Below are 14307 nucleotides of genomic sequence, written 5' to 3'. Positions count from 1 at the left end.
ACGCGTTTGGGTCTACCCTGTGTGCTGGCCGTGACAAATACAATGTGTGGTATACAAAATGAGTAAATATAAACTATTATGCGTTAGAAAATGTCGTTTTAGTTGAATTCTATTGAAAATTGATAAGGAAACGGAATGAAAAGAAAATAATGATAAGGATACAAAGATAAATAAATAACGGTTAATTCATTCATTTAAAAATAGTTGAAAGAAATTAAATAAAAACACAATAAAATACTTTGTAATTAGAGAAGAAAGACATAAATGATTATATTCATATTAAAAAAAAACCATAAATAATCCATATTTAATTATGATACAAAAATTTGAAAGAAATTAAAAAAATAAAAATAAAATACTTTCTAATTCGAAAAGAAAGACATAAATGACTACATTCATATTCAAAAAAAGATCATAAATAATCCATATTTTATTTTGATACAAATATTTGAAATAAATTAAATTAAAAAAACAATAAAATACTTTGTAATTACAAAAGAAAGCCATAAATGACAACATTAATATTCAAAAAATGATCATAAATAATCCATATTTAATTTTAATGAAAATATTTGAAATAAATTAAATTTAAAAAAAACAATAAAGTTCTTTCTAATTAGAAAAGAAAGACATAAATGATTACGTTCATATTCAAAAAATGATCATAAATAATCCATATTTAATTGTAATGAAAATATTTGAAATAAATTAAATTTAAAAAAAACAATAAAGTTCTTTGTAATTAGAGAAGAAAGACATAAATGATTACATTCAGATTCAAAAAAAGATCATAAATAATCCATATTTTATTTTGATACAAATATTTGAAAGAAATTAAAAAAAAACAATAAAGTTCTTTGTAATAAGAGAAGAAAGACATTAATGATTACATTAATATTCAAAAAAATGATCATAAATAATCCATATTAAATTTTAATAAAAATATTTGAAATAAATTAAATAAAAAAATCAATAAAATACTTTATAATTAGAAAAGAAAGACTTTAATATTCAAAATAAGATCTTTACTAATCCATATTTATTTTCTGCGTAGAGTAGGCGGTGGCGACCGGGGCGACCACGTGACACGGTGGCGTTGGTTGGCGCACACCCTCTCCCCGCGACCAATCAGCATGCGCGCCGTGCGTGTGCACGAACCAGGCGGGCTCGCGCACATCCCTTCATCCCTCGCCCTTTCTGACGAATCCACGCAGGTTGCGCCAATGCGCGTGCGCGTCCCGGCACCGAGAGAGAGAGAGAGAGAGAGAGAGAGAGAGAGAGAGAGAGAGAGAGAGAATCAGCATCATCTTCTTCTCGAGGGAGCGTGCAGCAGCAAGAGGGTCGCTTGGAAAAGATTCCCCCTTTTCCCCTTTTTTCCCTTTTTCTTTTCTTTCTCATATTCGGGTGGCGCGCTGTCGGCGCGCGCACGTGCACGCGCCCGAATGGTGGATTTGGCCAACATGGAGACGGTGGAGAAGGAATGCGGGGCCCTGGGGGGGCTTTTCCAGGCCATTGTCAATGACATGAAGGTAAATACGCTATTTTATTGATTTTTTTCGACAACCCCCCCTTTTCCCTCCTACGTTGCCCCCCCACGCCCCCTCCCCTCTCGTGTCACTTCCAGACTGAACCCCCCCACCCCCCAAAAACCGTGATTCTCATTTTGTTTTCATCCTTTCCCCACGCAGCCCCCACCCCTCCCCAATATGACGCTTTATTCATTCGTTCATCGCTGTCACGGAGCCCCCCCCCCCCATAGCCATCAGACGTCCCCCCCCTCCCCAAATGATACTACCGCCCCTATGTCCTTCATTGTCATGCGTTCCAAGAAATATGCTTCATTCATTCATTCATCGCTCTCACGGCTTCATCACTACCCCCCCCCCCATCCACCCCCCACCCGACATGCCCCCACTCGACGTGCACTCCCACTCCCCCCAACCCCTTCTCCCCCCGTGCGCGTGCACGCACGTCATTCCTCAGCATCCCTTTGTGCGCCCGCGCGTGCCTTCGTCATTTTGGGGTGTACCTAATGTTGTGGCCTGAAAATTCAGCTCTGTGATTGGTTGTTGAACCCGGTGGATGATCGTCATAATAATCATGCTAAGTGGGCCGAGTGGTTTGCTCGTCAGCCCCGCGGAGTAGAGGTCCAGGGTTCGATTCCATCGACGAGCCTCCCCTGGCGAAGTTTGCATGTTCTCCCCGTAGGGTTCCTCTGGACTCTGCGATGTCCTCCCACTTTCCTAAGACATGGTTAATCAGTGACTCCCAAAATGTCCCTAGGTGTGATTGCCTGAAGATAGCTGGGATGGGCTCCAGCACCCCCGAGACCCTACTGAGGATAAAGCTAAGTTAGCGTTCATCAGGTCTGTGGAGTTTCAAATCACAGCCGACATCCCCAATTTTCTCTGTTTTGAGTGCAACCCAGTCAATAATAATGCTCAGTTATCGTGGACCAGATCTGCGGGTCCTGGGTTCCCGGTCCACATCTTGGGGTTTCTTGTCCGTCCTGAAATGAGGTTCTTGTCCAAGGACGTCCTATGCTTCAGGCGACTCTGATCAGATCAGAAGACGCTGCAATTCGCTGTCTGAAAAGTGCTATGCGAATACCCTTTCGATTAGTTTTGATTCTGTGGGTTCTAGGTTCGATTCCCAGTCTTTATCCTGTTTGCCGTGCCGCAGTGCAGGCCCGTATGGCCGCGGTAAGTCAGTCAGTTAGGAGTAAATGAGGACGAGCTATCGATCAACTACTCATTTTATACGGACCTGGGACGCTTGACCAGATCATGTCTCAGATATATGAGACCACAAGGATCAGGTGACGGTGTTTGAAGTTGCTGAACTTGTTGGAAATCCAAAGAAGTGAGAAATTTGCCTGATGTTCTGTACTTGAGAATGTGCCTCCCATCGACAGTTACGTAGTGTGAGAACATTATTTTACCAATAATGCATGGCCGCATCTCCGCCATTGGTGTGTGAGTGTGAGTGTGCATGGGTAAGTGTGAAGCACATTGTAAAGCGCTTTGGGAGGTCTTCAATGACTTGAAAAGCGTTATAGAAATGCAGACCATTTACTGTTTACCATTTGCTGTGACAAATCCAATTACAAGTGTTTTGAGGACAAAGACAGTCAATAATAGTAAAAAATAATGATGCCGTGTTAGCGTTGACCAGATATGTGGGTTCTGGGTTCGAATCCCGGTCTTCATTCTGTCCTGATGTGGCCCAACGACCAATTGCACGCTTCTCCAAAGGCATTCAAGTGCTTCAGGCAGCTCTTAACCAATCTGAAGTAATTTTGGGACAAACCCAGTCAATAATGACAATAACAATGCTTAGTTAGCATTAATAAGGTCTTAGGGTTCTGGGTTCGAATCCCGGGCTGTCCGTCTGTTTGCCCTGATGTGGCCCAACAACCAATCACGTGCAAGTCCGAAGGCGCCCAAGTGCTTCAGGGTGCTCTGATTTGTTCAGAAGGGTTTTTGGGACGAATATAGTCAATAATAATAGTATAAATGCTAAGCTAGCATTAATAAGGTCTAAGGGGCCTGGGTTCGAATCCCGGGCTGTCTGTCTCTGTTTGCCCTGACGTGGCCCAACAACCCTTCAGGTTTTAGGTGCCTAAGTGCTTCAGGGTGCTCTGATTCGGTCAGAAGGGTTTTTGGGACGAACATAGTCAATAATAATAATAGCAATGCTAAATTAGCATCAATAAGGTCTGAGGGTTCTAGGTTCGAATCCCGGGCTGTCCGTCTTCATTTGTCCTGACCTGGGACGTCAACCAATCACGTGCTAGTCCACAGGTGCCAAAATGCTTTAGGACTCTCCGATTAGATTGAGAAAAAACAATCGCAGTTATAATGAAAATGCTCTGTTGGTGTCGATCAGATCTGTCTCACAGCTTTGGGGTTCTGGACTCGAATCCCAGTCTTCATCCTGTTGGTCCTGACCGGCCCGGCGACCAACCGCATGCTGGTGATGGTGTTTTGAGAAAAAAACACAGTCAATACTAATGATGATGATGGGTTAGTGTCGATCAAATCGGAGCTATAAAGGTTCGGGTTAGCATAGTGCTTCAGACGGCTCAGATTGGATGGTTTTGCAAGCGCATCAGAACTAGTTTGTTTTGTTTTAATGAATTGAAATTAACTTGAAATGAAAGATGGCCGGAGCTGTGTAGCGAAGCTCACGTTGCTAAGCAGCTAAGCTAACATCGCTAAGCAGCTAAGCTAACATGGCTAGGCAGCAAAGCTAACATGTTTAAGCAGCTAAGCTAACATCGCTAATCAACGAAGCTGACATTGCTAAGCAGCTAAGCTAACATCTCTAAGCAATGAAGCTAACATCGCTAAGCAGCTAAGCTAACATTGCTAAGCAGCTAAGCTAACATCGCCAAGCAGCGGCGTCACCAGACACGAGTCTCAGGGAGTCATATCAAATGCATGGCAGGCACAACATTTTTGTCCCTATTTTTTGTGTTTTTAATTCATTTTTTTCTCTTCTTTTCCCTAGCTTTTATTCGTTTTTTCCTTTTTTTACATTCTCCCTTTTTTTCAGTTTTTCCATTTAGTTTTTTTTTACTTTTTAAAATTTTGATCTCCAATTTCTTCTTTTAATTTTTCTTCTTCTGTTTAGATAGTTCCCAGATTTTTATTTATTCTTTCTTGCTTTTTTTTGTTTTTGTTATGTATTTCCTGATTTGTTTGTTTCTTTTTTCCTACATTTTAACTCGTTTTTATTCCATTTTTATATTTTCTCTCTTTTTCAATTTTTTGTTCTTCTGTTTATATTGTTTCCAGCTTTTTACTTATTTTTCTTGCTTTTTTTTGTTTTTTTATTTATTTCCTGATTTGTTTGTTTCTTTTTTCCTAAATGTTAACTCATTTTTATTCCTTTTTTATGTTTTTCCTTTTTTTTTTAATTTTTCTTCTTCTGTTTGTATTGTTCCCAGCTTTTTACTTATTTTTCTTCCTTTTTTTGTTTTTGTTATTTATCTCCTAATTTGTTTGTTTCTTTTTTCCTAGATTTTAACTTATTTTTATTCCTTTTTGTGTTTTTCCTTTCTCTGTCTTTTTCCCTTTTTTTCTTTTTTTTTTGCTTCCTTTTTTATTTACTTTTTCATTGTTGTCTTCTTTCTTTTTTTGCTGCATTTCTCCTTCCTTTTAGGTCATTTTGTGCATAATGTTACTGATAATTGGTCATGTATGGATTAATGCAACAGAATCAACCTGAAGAGCCACCCGGGAGCCAATAGAGCCGGGGGTTTTCGTCACCCGAGTTGAAAGTGCCGATTCTCTGAAACAGACGGAATTCCTATCACCGAGACCAAGGTGGAGGTGCTCCCTCCGTGGGGACTGACATGCACACTGTGTGCTGTAGGGGGCAGGAGAGTCCACGTTAGAGTCCGCTGACTTACACACTATTATATGAATGGGATGGCAAATGCGCTGCCCTGACTGCCGTCGGTACTACATCCACGTTTCTGTGAGTGGGCAGAGCGTGTCTGTGGGCATTGTCCTTAAGCGATATCAGTCTCTTTAATATTTTTCCAATTCCCAATTTTGTAAAAAGCATAATCCCGGGACCCAAATCTAATCTTGGCCAGAGTGCCACTGCAATACTTCTGAGGCGGCCGACTTTCATGTTGTGTACTTTTGCGTTTTTACTGCTTTCAGTGGAATTGCTCTCAGAGGACACAAACAGATGATGGCACAAAGTGATCACGTCGTCGAGATATGATCTTAGAAATATATGATGTCATAAAGCCGATACAAATACAAAGGTTTGTTTTTATCTTGTACACAATCGTATTTTTTAAATATATTTTTTGTTTTAATTCTTTTTATGTCATTGATTGATCTTTTCCTCATTTGCACTCATTCATTTATTTATCATATTTATTTTTACAATATAAGTGAAAAAAATGAAACCAAATACTTTAATAATGTGTTCATTTCAAGACCAGAACAGAGACAGGACCCACTTGCGTTGCGTTTCTCAAAAGTTTTTATTAGAAGGAAGAGAAAGGGTTGCGCCCACGATCTGGTGATCGCTGGATGCGGGAAGCAGGTCGCTGTGAAATGGGACTTCCGTGGCGAGCGATGGCGGTGTCAGGGACAGAAAACGGGTCAGTAGCCGGGACAGGAGAGCAAAAACGTGGTCAGGGTGGGAAGCGAGTCGTAAGCCAGAAAAGGAGAGAAGAGGTAGTCGGAAGCCGGGACAGGAGAGCAGACGTGGTCAGGATCAAAAACGAGTAGAAGCCGGTGACAGACGGGAGCAAAAAACCTGGTCAGGGTCAGAAACAGGTCGTAAGTCGGAACAGGAGAGCAGACGTGGTCAGGATCAAAACAGGTCGTAGCCGGAGACAAACGGGAGCAAAAACGGGACAGGTGGGAGTCAGGGTCAAAACAGGCTTGCCTAGTGTTGACTGAGGTTCGCAGACGGACTGACAAAAGGGGACAGATAGGAGTGGGTTTAAATAAGGACAGGGAGCCAATCAGAACCCGCGGCAGTTGGTGCCAAAAGAGTCACATCAGTGATCATGACATATTCAATGTATTCTTTTCTTATTTTGATATACTATTTTATGTTTTCTTTTACACTTTTGGAATTTTTAAACGTAAACACAAGAAAACCCAAAATTGTATACATTTTGTTTCCTCAGTTTTGTAAAATTTATATATTTTATATATTCATACATATTTTTTATTTATTTGAAATTGTCACTCAAATGCATCATTCCGTCGGAAGGTTAAAGTCTTGGGATTCAAGAAATGCCAACCATTCCTTAGTTTCTATTTTCGCTCGCAACTTTACTGTGCATATGACAATAAAGACACACTTGGAATTGAGTTTAATTTAAAAACAGACACTCCATTCCATCCATTATCTGCACCGATTATCACAGAAACACCGAGTTCAGTCTGAAACAAGATACAGGGAAAATATATAGCCGAAGTAGCTCACCGAAGTCGTTGTGTTCAATAATAATGTGCAGCCATGGTCCTCTTATATCCGAGAGTTTAGTAAATCCAGGAGAATAAAATATTTACAAATACAGAATAGTAAAAAAATGTGTTCTGTATGGCGTCAGCCATGTGCTATACGCATTCATCTTTTTCGGCCAATTGCAGGCTTTGTTTTGCCCCTTTAGCCTATGCCAGCCTGTAAATGATAAAAAGGATCCGCCCCTTGACCTCCGAATAACTTTAGCCAATAGTGATCGATTCAAATGATGATTGACACATTGGTTAGCCAATGAAACGCCGGTAAATAAATCCCAGCATACACAGCGGACTACTTGGCGTTCGGGGGAAAATCGAGTCGGCGGCTGCAAGTTAGTTGGAAGACTTTGCGATTCAATATTGATCCATATATAAAGCGCACTGTATTATAAGGCGCATGGTCAGCTTTTGAAAAAAATGAAGACTTTTAGGTGCGCCTTATAGTGCGGAAAATACAGTACTTCATTTAACTGATACGACTCCATCTTAATACAGACGCTGCCGGAATTACGAACGATTCGGTCTGGAGTTTGAATTTGTTGGTAAATTGGTTGGCGCTCTATTTTGCATGTTTAAGGCTTGTATAAGTAACCTGTATTGTTTTGTACTAGAAAAATGAATATTCCATGAAATAATATGCGCTATAAAGAGGAATAAAGTTAAGATGAACCTACTTTTGGAAGCTTCAAGAGGTCCTCCTCCGTGTTAGAGAGTGGTTGATCCGACCATTTTTCTCAACCGCATCAAGCTTTCTTATTCCACTAATGTTTTAAAAGAAACGGCTTGGCTCTTCTTTACACTTTATTAAATGGATGGACGAGATATTAATATAATATAAGTTAGCAAATTTAAATTAAATCATTTATGCAAAAAAGACTTGGAAGCCGAGCATTGCCTCTTTCCTCAATTGATGTAATAAAAAGGATCACGTTTGCCCTGAAAGAAGGAAACAGATGTTGGTAAAGGCTATTAAAATGCGCCTGCACGCACTGTCAAAAACCAAAAAGGAGAGAGAACAGGAAGTGGTGACAAATGTCAAGTCAAGTCAAGTCCTGTTTATTTGTTTGGCCCTTAATCACAAAGAGTCTCAAAGAGCTGCACAGATCAAAGACTATTGCAAACTACAGACTATTATGACACTAACCCCTCATCTAAAACCTACACGAGGGCAAGGAAAAACTCAAAAACCTCAAGTCAAGTCCTGTTTATTTGTGACGCCCTTAATCACAAAGAGTCTCAAAGTGCTGCACAGACCACAGACTATTATGACACTATGCCCTGATCTAAAACCTACACGAGGGCAAGGAAAAACTCAAAAACCTCAAGTCAAGTCCTGTTTATTTGTGACGCCCTTAATCACAAAGAGTCTCAAAGTGCTGCACAGACCACAGACTATTATGACACTATGCCCTGATCTAAAACCTACACGAGGGCAAGGAAAAACTCAAAAACCTCAAGTCAAGTCCTGTTTATTTGTGACGCCCTTAATCACAAAGAGTCTCAAAGTGCTGCACAGACCACAGACTATTACAGACTATTATGACACTATGCCCTGATCTACAACCTACATGAGGGCAAGGAAAAACTCAGAAACCTCATGTCAAGTCATGTTTATTTGCATAGCCCTTAATCACAAAGAGTCTCAAAGTGCTTCACAGACCAGAGACTATTACAGACTACAAACTATTATGACACCATCCCCTGATCTAAAACCTACACAAGGGCAGAGGAAAACTAAAAAACCTCAACATGAGTCAAGTCAAGTTTATTTGTATAGCCCTTAATTACAGAAAGTCTCAAAGGGCTACACAGACTACAGACTGTTGTGAACTACAGCTTATTATGATAGCATCCCCTGATCTACAACCTACATGAGGGCAAGGAAAAACTCAAAAACCTTAAGTCAATTCAGCCATGTTTATTTGTATAGCCCTTAATCACAAAGAGTCTCAAAGGGCTGCACAGACAAGAGACTATTGCAAACTGCCGACTATTATGGACAGCAGGCAAGGAAAACTCAAAAACCTCAACATAAGGAAAAGAACCGACAGCTTCCATCATTCTTAAATTATTGAATCTAAGTGTGTTATAAACTGAGATTGAAGCAGCTCTACTGAGGTTGCAGATGGAAACTCAGGGGGAAGAGCATTTCCACAGGACTGGGGCCCGGATGGAGAACCCTCTCCCATTTGCAGATCTCTTCTTGGCTCTTGGGATCACTTGTAATCCAGCATTTTCAGAGCGGAGGCTCCGAACCGGAACCTAGGGGGAAATTAAATCTGAAAGATATGAAGGAGCAAGTCCATGAATAATTTTCTGTTATATCAACAGAACCTTAAATTCAAATCTTAAATCAATCCATACATACACACTGTCTCTTTAAAGCAGGTGTAGGGGATTTTTCTAGCTTTCATTTTGAAAATCGTTAGGATTGAGACGAATTATTCTTCACTGTAATCAGTAAACAAATTTGCCTCTAGGTGTTACTTGTGTTCTATTACATTATTGTGTTCTATTACATTATTACTTTGAGTTCGTTGAGTTCTGATATGAACTATTAATCCTACTACTAGCGACTAAAGAAAATGGATTCAATGAATTATGGGATTGAAATAACACATACAATTTATTACCACAGAAAATTAATGACGAGGGGGGGGGGGGGGGGTGTAATGCCGGAGATTATGGGAGTTTTCGACCGCGAAAGTTTGGAAGTTGCTAGCACAAAAAGAAAGTTTCCCGCTATCATGCTAGTCGATTTGGGGAGATTCCCTTGTACAGAAAACGCTCATTTCCAAGCACCAGCAAACACGGAGTTAAATCTGAAACCATCATCTTACTTGTGGTTGGGGAGAGATTTGGTCTCGTGCTTCGGTGGGTCGCAACGTGCTGAACTCAAGGCCGCAGTGCGGCCGACGTGCGGCGAGTCAGTCGGTTCGGAGAAAATGAGGACCCGCTATTGATCAGCTACTCATTTTATACGGACCTGGGACACTTGACCAGATCATGTCTCAGATATCTGAGACCACAAGGATCAGGTGACGGTGTTTGAAGTTGCTAAACTTGTTAGAAAGCCAAGAAGTGAGAAATTTGCGTCATGTTCTGTAGTTGAGAATGTCTCTCCAACCGACATAATTACGTACGGTGAGAACATGATTTTATCAATGCATTGCCTTGGATGTTTTAATCACGCTCAGAACTTCATGTTATCAAACTTCATTATGGTACAAGGTGAATTGGTATGTCCGGGAAGTGTCCAAAAAGGGGACGTTGCCGTTACATCCATTCCAAAGTGAGTTATTTGAAACAGATAAGGTTGAAGGTTGGGACCCCCCAGTCCCCTCCATAACATGAAAGTTAAAGGGACAGTGTGTTTTGTTTCGCTGTATCCTCTTGTGCAACCTAAAATAACAAGCAAAAATATTATGCACAGAAACTCAATGATGCACGATTTTTCCTCATGTTTTTGGTTTATCGGATACTTATAGCAGCAACATGGCAGACAATTATGTCATCAACCTTGAGGTAGGGTAATCCAAACTGTCCCTTCAATTTATTTCTTATTGATGGATTTATTTACATATTAACTCTTAATGTTTCTGTCACGGTTGCCACGGCGCCCAATGGGTCCCGCCGTGTGGCGCCAGCTTCGGTCACGGTTGCCATGGCACCCAATTGGCCGCGGGGCCAGCTGCGGCTTGTTGACTGATTGGCTCTCTGTCAGTATTGAAACTCTGTCCTGTCAGTCCCCTTTGGTCGGTCCGTCAGTGAATCTCTGTTTTTGCACGGCAAGCCCTTTTTCGCCTGTCCCGTTTTTTGCTCCTGTTTGTCTCCCGCTACGATCTGTTTTGATCTCGACCACGTCTGCTCTTTCGTCCCGAATTCCGATCTGTTTTGATCTCGACCACGTCTGTTCTCCCGACCCGAATAACGACACATTTTCTGATATCGACCACGTTGTTTGCTCTTCCACCCCGGCTACTGACCCGTTTTTTTCCCGTTCCCGACTCCGCCATCGCTCGCCACGGAAGTCCCACTTCCGCGTCTGAGCAACCTACTCCCAACCTACTCCAGTGTGTGCACTCCTTTCCCTTATTTCTAATAAAACTGTGAGAAACGTTACGCGAGTGGGTCCTGTCTCCGTTCTGGGTCTGTTTTTTTCATTTTGATATCGTCTTTTGTGTCGGGGAAAAAACGATAATTCCAATCAGGGGAATCTTTTTATCAGAACCTTTTGGGGGAAAACACCAAAGACCCCCATGACGTAAGTGCGTCAGCCCCCTGGTGGATGGATACTTGGTTGCCACGGTGACCATAAAACATCATCCGCATCCTCGCATGAAGCGGTATCGCTATTTTGCGGCCTGCGCTCCTGTGTGGCTGGGTTGCCTAGCAACAGGGAGAGCGGTGACACAGCATCTCTGTCTCTTGCCGCTGTGAAGGAGATGCTAACACAAGGACACTTTTGTTGCTAGGCGGAACACGAGCCTTCTTCACTCTTTTCGAAATAGAGAGGAAAAAGAACTCGACTGTTCCGAATACTTCCAACCCCCTTACGGGACCGTCTCCCAAAATGTAAGGGATCCCTTGGTTATCGCCGTTAATGGGGGCTGACAAAAGGGAAAAGAGGAAGCTGAAGAAGTAAAAAAATAGGAGGAAGAAAAAATAAAACAAAAAAACATAAAGAGAAAGAGAAAAGAAAAAAGAAAAACAAAGGAAAAGCAGGGGGGAAAGAAAGAAAAAAGAAGAAGCTAGGGAAAAAGAGAAAAAGACAGAAAGGAAAAAGAAAACAAGCTTGAAAAAATAGGAAAAAGAGTTAAAAGCAAGAAAAAAAGAATGAAAACGCTAGGATAAAGAAAGAAAATAAGAAAAATAAATTGAAAAAAGGAAAACAGAGAACAAAATTAGAAAAAAGCAGATAAAAAGAAAAAAGCAAGGGAGGATCACACACACTTTTTTAGGAGAATAATGTGAAAAAAATAATTTCTCAGGAACGGTCAAATACTGTATATTCAATTATGTGGTCATTTTTTTTAATTTTTTAATTTCCTCTTATTTTCCTGCTTTGAGCCTTTGCTCGAAAAATATTGGTTTACTTGTGATCCCAAGAGCCAAGAAGAAATCTACAAGTTTGAGAGTGTTCTCCATCTCTTGTGTCATCCATTCTGGGCTGGTCATCCTGGAAGGGGTATTACCTCATGTGGTCCCCCCTCAAGGTTTCTTCCTTTTCCTCATGCTAAAGTTTTTGAGTTTTTCCTCACCGTCATGTCGGTTTTAGATCAGGGGATGGTGTGATGCTGGGGTGTGCAGCCCTTTGAGACTTTTTGTGATCAAGGACGTCACAAATAAACATGAACTGACTTCATTTGAAGAAGATATTTCAGGGAGAGGTCTCTTATCAGTGTCACGGTTGCCATGGCGCCCAATTGGCCCCGCCCGTGTGGCACCAGCTGCTGCTTGTTGACGGATTGGCTTCCTGTCAGTGTCTGAACTATGCCCTGTCAGTCCCCTTTGGTCGGTCCGTCTGCGAATCTTTACACGGCAAGTCCTTTTCCGCCTGTTTTTTGCTCCTGTTTGTCTCCCGTTACGACCTGTTTTGATCTCTTGTCGCGAATGACGACCTGTTTTGATCTCGGCCACGTCTGTTCTCCCGCCCTGAATAAGGATCCGTTCTTGATCTCGACCACGTGTACTCTCCTCTCTTGGCTTTTGACTTGTTTCTGATCCCGCTTAAGTTTTTGCTCTTCTATCCCGGCTACTGACCTGTTTTTCCGTTCCCGACACCGTCATGGCTCGCCACGGAAGTTCCACTTCCGCCTCTGAGCGGCTTGCTCCCTGCGACCGGCGATCACCGGTGTGTGCAATCCTTTCCCTTTTTCCCAATAAAACTGTGAGAAACGTTACGCGAGTGGGTCCTGTTTCCGTTCTGGTCATGACAATAAGCCTTTGGTTTCCACCTATCATTTCTTTTCACGTATTCGTTCATTTTGTTCCTTCTGTGAAAAGAGAAAACTCCAAAAGTATCAACGTCAACGGTGCCGTTTTCAAAACGACTCATCTAGGATAAGAATCTTGGCGGGGTCGCCGGAGCTGCGATCGAAATCTGTAATCGTGATTTACGCGTTTCCGTCCGAACCGGACCTTCGCCACCGTCTGAAAGGATCGCGTCCGCCCTTGATCCGCAAGACGACCCCGCCGTCCCCGCCGCCGTACATCGTTAAACCCCGGACAAGAAGAAGGGGCCTGTTTCTCGTCACTGGGGCTTGTTGTTCCCCGAGGTCATGTGACTGAAGATACTTTGTCTTCTGTGGAATGGATCTGCAGAAAGAAAGCCCAAAGAGAAACCCTTCTCTCACTGGAAGCAGACAATCGCAGCAAAGAGACCGTCAGTGTCAGGAGCAATCTTCCCTGGAATTTTCCTTACGGGTCTGAGCGTTCACACAAAGTCGGTGAGCAACGCTTGAAACAACAGTGAGCAACGGCAATCCCAAGTGTGGCAACTAATTCATGATCAAACATGTTCAAAACATCAAGTTACTTTTTGCTGAGTTTCCGGCAATGCAAAATGAATGTTCTCTTTTGAATGATTTGACTCATGTACTATTGCAAACGTCGTTTGTTTTTACAATTCTTTCACAAGATATCCATTTCTTTTTATTTCCTGACATATTTTGTCGCATAATATTAACATTTTTGGGGGATTATTGCAAGATACAGTACTTAATCACATTTTTTTAGTGGAAGTACAATGTTGGCAACAAGATTCACTTGAAAGTATTGGAAATGATTTGAATGCAACACAAACTTTTTCTTCTTTTTTTTCTACTTTTTTTCAAATTCCTTTTCGTTCTCTTTGTATTTCTCTCCCAATCCTTTTCTCTATCCCTCCTGCCCCCATTTCTCTCTCTCTCTCACTCAATCTCCATCTTTCTTTCTCTCTTTCTCTATCTCTTTCTCTATCTCTTTCTCTATCTCTTTTTCTGTCTCTCATCCTCCCCTGTCTCTTTCTCACTTTTTCCCGCTCTTTTTCTTTCTTTCTCTCCAGCACTTTCTCCCTCCTCCCTCCCTCCCTCCCTCCCTCTCATTCTGTTTTTCACTCTCTTCTTCTCTCACTTTTTCTCTTTTTCTCCCTCATTTGTTCTCTTTGTATTTCTCTCCCACTCCTTCTCTCTATCTCTCCTGCCCCCATCTCTTTCTCTCTCTCTCTCTCTCCCTCTCTCTCTCTCCCTCACTCACTCTCCATCTTTCTTTTTTCTCTTTCTCTATCTTTTTCTCTGTCTCTCATCCTGTCTCTTTCTCACTT

The 14307-nt window shown here is 41.7% G+C and overlaps 1 protein-coding gene across 2 annotated transcripts in view; it reads left to right on the top strand.

Moving 5' to 3' along the window:
• Positions 1-1328: 1328 nt before the first annotated feature.
• Positions 1329-14307, top strand: part of mtss2b (MTSS I-BAR domain containing 2b) — a 57024-nt gene continuing 44045 nt past the window's right edge. Inside the window, exon 1 of one of the 2 annotated variants that reach the window (XM_088333117.1) lies at positions 1329-1529. In XM_088333117.1, the coding sequence (XP_088189243.1) occupies positions 1443-1529 (87 nt within the window). In that variant the 5' untranslated portion in view covers positions 1329-1442. The remainder of the gene's footprint in view (positions 1530-14307) is intronic. The other variant, XM_088333118.1, reaches the window with a different exon arrangement.

The sequence above is a fragment of the Urocampus carinirostris genome, chromosome 4 (genome assembly GCF_059441175.1).
Source record: "Urocampus carinirostris isolate Australia breed hairy pipefish chromosome 4, RoL_Ucar_1.0, whole genome shotgun sequence".
Taxonomy (NCBI): Eukaryota; Metazoa; Chordata; class Actinopteri; order Syngnathiformes; family Syngnathidae; genus Urocampus; species Urocampus carinirostris.
Note: the sequence above shows the minus strand (reverse complement) of the source record. Positions and strands in the feature narration are given on the sequence as shown.